Source organism: Setaria italica, chromosome VI, assembly GCF_000263155.2.
Source record: "Setaria italica strain Yugu1 chromosome VI, Setaria_italica_v2.0, whole genome shotgun sequence".
Lineage (NCBI taxonomy): Eukaryota > Viridiplantae > Streptophyta > Magnoliopsida > Poales > Poaceae > Setaria > Setaria italica.
In genome coordinates this window covers 4,608,780-4,614,820 of record NC_028455.1, presented here as the reverse complement: position 1 = coordinate 4,614,820, position 6,041 = coordinate 4,608,780, and the positions used below count along the sequence as shown (strand labels likewise).

The 6,041-nt window shown below is 46.0% G+C and overlaps 2 protein-coding genes across 2 annotated transcripts; both read left to right on the top strand.

Moving 5' to 3' along the window:
- Positions 1 to 2,843: 2,843 nt before the first annotated feature.
- Positions 2,844 to 3,420, top strand: LOC101768988. Its single transcript, XM_004972751.2, has one exon. It carries the CDS (start codon positions 3,067 to 3,069, stop codon positions 3,310 to 3,312), a length of 246 nt encoding a protein of 81 aa, XP_004972808.1. The 5' UTR covers positions 2,844 to 3,066; the 3' UTR covers positions 3,313 to 3,420.
- A 1,098-nt stretch (positions 3,421 to 4,518) lies between these two features.
- On the top strand, positions 4,519 to 5,283 carry LOC101778704. Its single transcript, XM_012847013.2, has one exon. It carries the CDS (start codon positions 4,659 to 4,661, stop codon positions 4,932 to 4,934), a length of 276 nt encoding a protein of 91 aa, XP_012702467.1. The 5' UTR covers positions 4,519 to 4,658; the 3' UTR covers positions 4,935 to 5,283.
- The last annotated feature ends 758 nt before the right edge of the window (positions 5,284 to 6,041 follow it).

Below are 6,041 nucleotides of genomic sequence, written 5' to 3'. Positions count from 1 at the left end.
GGCCTGCTAGCCTCGCTGCGCTACTGCCTTACCCATGCGGCCATGCCTAGACCCCTGGACACACCGGTGCCCATGCTCTGGAGCGGCAACGCACGCCCGAACGACGCAGGCTACTGAGGTCTTTCGTCGAGCACCTTGTGTGCAAGCTGAAGCCCAGTTCACAGATCGGACCACAACAGCCTAGCCACACCGATTCCAAGTCTGCCACACCAGATCGAATAGGAAGCTGCCGCGTGGCCTTTGTTCCCCTTCTTTTTCGGAATTAGTTAAAACCCAGAAATTGTTTTACATCATTGAAAATTCATAATAAATCAACCGTAGTTTAGAAAAATATGAAACCAGTTTCATTATTTTTCTAAAATCTTAGAGCACCAGTTAGGGTAGTGTTTGGGGTTATTTGATCCTTTATTGCTTTTCATTTGGAGTTCATTTGCTATTAGAATATCGTTATTTATTTATAATCCGCATAATAGGATTCCCGGAACACCCCGGACTACTTCAATGACCTCGGACCACTTCGACTATGTTGAAGTGGAGGAGAGGGACAATGCTCCAGGTCCACGCTCATCTCGATTTGAATTCCTATTAGGCATTGCAAGTAGAAATGCTAGCGCTTTACTTTATCGCATGGATGATTGCTATAAACCCCTACACAGCCTTAATTTTATATCTGTTATCCTTGCCAACCCACTACTCCACTTTAAAAGATATGCTATGCTGTGCTTGCATGTGTTGGGATTATATGTGCTTTTAAACCTCTTGGCGTGAGTTCTTGGTTGGGGAAAACTTGGAGAGTTTCGAACCCCCGGCTGGAGTGAGCAGACATTAATTGACCTTAGGGTCGGGGTTTGGGAGGTGATCTTGGACACCTCCTATGGGTACAGGTTATGGATTAGTTGAGATTGTGATGATATTGGATTTGAGGAGTTGGGCGGCCATGCCTGTAATGGGTGACGATTGGCGAACCACTTGGTGGATACGCATTTGGGGACTTGCTTGCTCTGGTCTAGTATGTATTAGTGGAACTATGATTTGCGGGAATTTGTCGAACGTGCACGCCACTTACCTATTATGAGGGGGGGTTCCAGCCATTCCCTAGCTAGGGGGTACCAACTCTGCAGGAGTTGTGTGTTAGGATTGGGTCGTTCTGGGCATGCCCAGGCTGTTTCAGGATGCCCGAGACCTGGCTATTCTAGCCCGCAGTTTCTGAGTCCCTCGACACCATGTTTATGGCTGGAGGTTCACAGTCCCGGGCCATTCGGTTCGTCTGAATGGGTCCAATTCCGGGAATGCAGGATGGTACCATTCCGGCTAGAGAGTCTTGGTTGTGGGCTGTGTCTCAAGACAGCGGCCATCGTCTGCAGCCCGAGTGGGTCCAGGTGTACACACTCTGCAGAGTTAAAACTATACGTATAACCACATCCTCGGCCATGGACACTCCTACATTCTGTTACACTGATTAGTGTTTTGGGATTTCTATCTCCCCCTCTTCTAAAACTATAGGATGGGTTGAGAGCTACTAGTTCAGGAGTAGGATCCGGCGTTGGCCGTTGAGATGGGAAGGGTGGTAGCTTTCCCATCAACTCGCGAGGAGACATGGAGGTGAGATTGAAACGGAGGCCTGTATAGGACAGCTGTGGTGTTGTGATATAGTTGGGATGATGAAGATTTATTCTTTCATTTCCTGTAGCTGCATAGGAAACCCAAGACAATACTCCTTGATATTTTGTTATACTAGTATATAGGTCACCTTAAAACTTGCCATATACGGATGGTGACGTGGACATGTCCCACTTCCTTGGGACAGTTCATGGGTTGCAGATTTAGTCTTGGAGCTCGAGTTGATCCTGCTAGTTAAAGGGGTTGTGTTGCTTCGCTCAAGGATGCCTGTGGTGAAGATCGGAGATGAAGACTTGAAGCCTTAGCTACTGCTACGCAGGACTTCTACCTGTTGTTTAGCCCAAGGAGCTTGTAATATACTTGTACTCCAAGTTATTTCAGATGTAAATATTCAATATTGAACTCAGATTTCGTTGTATGGAAATGATATTCTATTGAGATGAATTGTGTACGTGATAGCTACTATCACAAGGATACACAAGGGTACAGGGAGTCGGATTCATGGAAATGAGAATTCGGTTCGTTTGAAGTACGTGTTAACAAGCTGGCCACGCTTCCCTTTTCTTTTCAAAGTTTGAGCGATGGGGACACCCGTCCAGGCATCCAGCCTTCCTGCCTGCCATTTTGCTGGGGTCAGGCGGTCAGCATAACCGATCTCGATCGTTACTAGTGCCGAACGAGCTGCACTGCTGATTGTTCAGACTGCAGCGCTCGCACCCACCGTAGCCTATCACGCCGAGCAGGATTCCACAACTTGTTTCACAGGGCCTAGTTCTCCTTCTCCCCCACCGTCTTCTCCATGAGTGCTCCATCAACTGTAGCCACATTTTATTTAAAAGTAAATTAGTTGACTGGTCAAACAACTAATTAAATCCCAGACCAAAGTTTTTGAATTCTCCAAAATTCATCCATTTTGGTGGCATTCAAAATTTTTCATATTTTGGGTTCACCGAAAGGGGGGAAGAAAGGAGAAGGAAAAAAAAAGACTCAGCAGGTTGCTTGTGCAACGCACACGCACGCCCACCCACCGTTGACCCTTGGAGAGGAAGTTGCTCACGATCTCCTCCTCATCTGCCTGCCTACCACTGGGATTATTGAAACCGTGTGAGTCCGTTGCAAGTGATAACGACTTGCAAAGTAAGTTAGCGCTCGGAAGCATGGCCACTGCACATCACATATTCACATCGATCACGGAACTGAACGACCTGACTATTCCCTTCTTTCTTGAACCCTTGTCCAAGAAACGAAACGCGATCGAGTAGATGCTTCAGCTCGAAAGCAAGACAGACTCTACCTAATTGCAAGTATATGTGTATATACACAAATCATCTCTGCTGCCATCGAATTGAGCTCTCATATCACTCACTCTAGCCTCGTGTTAGATTTGTTAGCTCATCAGACTGGTAGCGGCCGGGGCGTGTGTGTCGTGATCTGCGCTAAGAAGCCATGGGTTCCTTGCTGCGGCGGCTGTTCCCGTTCCTGGCCGGCGCGGCCGTCGGCGTGTACGCGGCGCAGAACTACAAGGTGCCCAACGTCCGCGGCCTCGTCGACCGCGGCGTCGACGCCGCCAGGCGATACGAGGAGACCTACCGCAAGAAGCCCTCTTCTGCGGGCGACGCCGCCGGTGGGAGCGGGAGCGGCAGGACGAAGAAGAGGGTGGTGCAGGTGGACATTGACGACGACGAACAGTAGCTAGCTGTAGCTTAATTACCAAAGATGTGGTGCAGTGTTGTACTATATGTAGTGTGTGGGAATAATTGGGTATTTTGGTGAATGAAGATTTCATTTCTTTGTTCTGCACGCGCCATGTTGAACTGGATGTGAATTAACAGATTTGCGATCCCTAAAACCATTACTTCTATTAACAGTTAGACGAACCGGGTTCCTCCCAACTCCCAATTTCACACAACCCATGCATCTCTCTGCTTTGCCACCCTTGCCATGGCATGAATTAAAACTGGGTAGATGTTTAATTTTCCCAAAAGTTATATGTCGATGGTCGATAGGTAGCTTTGCTCATTATTGAATAATAGATCAAGAATTAAAGATTGTTATCGATCTCAAGAAAACTAGCCCATCTAGCACTTTTCATGTCTTTCTCATCACCATCATCGGTATCCAATCACGAGCGCAAAAGGTGAATAGAATTAATTTCTTTTCTTGATATTTTTCCGAGACGTCTCACTGCAAGAGCTGTTTTCCCTGTACAGTTATCCGCGAGTAGCTGACATTTTTAGTATTATTTAGTATTTTTCCTAACAAATTGGCTAACAATTTTACTACAAGAGTATAATTTATATGTCTGTCAACGATTCAATTTTCAACGAAACACCTCCTTCCCAATCTCTTTCTTACCTCATCATGAATACCAAGAAACCATTGACTTCTTTGTATATAAAAATCTATGGCGAAAATCTGCTGGTTTTGTAGTTCCTAACAAATCACACTTACCATTTAATGTATAATCACTCACAGGAAAAAAAATTACTCTTAAATCTTAATAATCAGGACATGTACATATGTCATGTGCAGTGTTGTATGGAAAGTCGGTGAAGCTGTGGTGGATGAAGCCTTTGGTAGTAGCAGTTTTGGGTTGTAGTGAAAACAAATTAAGCTTTTGAGATCATTTGGTTTGATTTGATTTGTACAGCATGATTTCTGTTTGGACCCTTCCATTCGAATTCCACGTATCTAGGAAGAAGATGTGTAGGTTATTTCGTATCCACTGATGTCCATGAGAGCATACGGACAATAATTCTTTCTTGAACCCCTGTCCAAGAAATGGAACCGGCTGCGAGTGCTTCCTGTCACGTCATGGCAAGCCAACCCAACCTTTGAGTAAGAGTATATAAAGCACCCGGTTCTCTCCTCCATCACTCACTCACTGGCACTGCCACTGGTGTTGCGATACAGTAGTCAATTACTAGGAGCTGAAGACAAGTGCTTCGAGAAATTAACACAAGGATTAGTAGTCGATCGGTCGGTGCCATTAGCTGGCTAAGGAACTAGAAGTAGTAGCTGAGATTTGAGAAGGCAAGATGTTTTGCCTGGGCCGGCGTCTGTTCCCGTTCCTGTTGGGCACGGCGGTGGGCGCGTACGTTGCGCAGAACTACAAGGTGCCAAACCTCCGCGGCCTCGCCGAGCGCGGCGTCCACGACGCCAGGCGCTACGAGGAGGCCTACCGCAAGAAGACGCCGGGCTGCGGCGGCGGTTCTGATGACGCCGGCGGCGCTGCTGCTGGGTCGTCGACCGGCGGCGGCAGGAAGAAGAAGGCCGCCGTCGCGCGGGTCGACATGGACGACGACGACGAGTAGAGGTAGCTTGTGATCGAACCTCAAGAGTATGTGTCTCAGCAACCCAGCATCACCCCAACTGCGCGCTCGGGGACGGACGATGCTTTGTATCAGGTTTCGTTAACATGGTACGGCTAGTATCGTTCCAAATTGTAGATCATTTTAATTTATAATAATATATATGAATAAAAAATTAAAATGATTTATAATTTAGAACGGAAGAAGTATTTCTGTATATACTGGTGGGTTTTATATGTGTGTATAAATTGGTCCAATAATTATATGTAAGCATTCTGCGTTCATGCGCCTAGTTGATTTGTTCTCAGACAGATTCAATCTTCTTTCGGAGAAGGGAGCTGGGAGTGTTGACATTTTTTTTTTCTTCTGATGCGCAGAAGAGCTGGCGTGCTGGGCCAAAGAAACTGAATTGGGCTTAGTTGATTTCCTAGATATCTCTTGTGCTCCTTTGTGCGCGCAAGAGGTTGTATGCTGGGCCGAAACTAAACTGGACTTAATTGAGTTGATGGATATCTCTTGTTGGGCCACTGAACACAGATGGATTAAAAGTTTCCGAATTCATGGCAGGACAAACTCCTTCAACCAGAAACAGAAGGGAGAGAGAAGAGCTTAGCACTGATTCCATTGGATTTCTTTTGATACAAAGTTATACAAAACAGCACCCACGTGAGCACAAGCACCTGCACGGACTGCACGATATAGCACATGGAAAGAGGATTCACTTGGGCATCTTCACGTGGGTATCTGCATCTACCGCTGTGGATCGCTGTTCGCAGAGCCAGCCACAGGGGGCGGAAAGAAATTTCGGGGTTGTTTGATCCTCGGGCTAAATTTTAACTTCGTCACATCAAATGTTTGACACTAATTAGAAATATTAAACATAGGCTAATTACAAAATCAATTTCACAATCCTAGGCTAAATCGCGAGACGAATCTATTAAGCCTGATTACAATATGGTGCTATATGGTGCTACAGTAAACATTCGCTAATGATGGATTAATTAGGCTTAATAGATTCGTCTCGCGATTTAGCCTAGGGGTTCTGCAATTAATTTTGTAATTAGCTCATAGTTAGTCCTTCTAATTAGTATCCGAATATTCAATATGCCA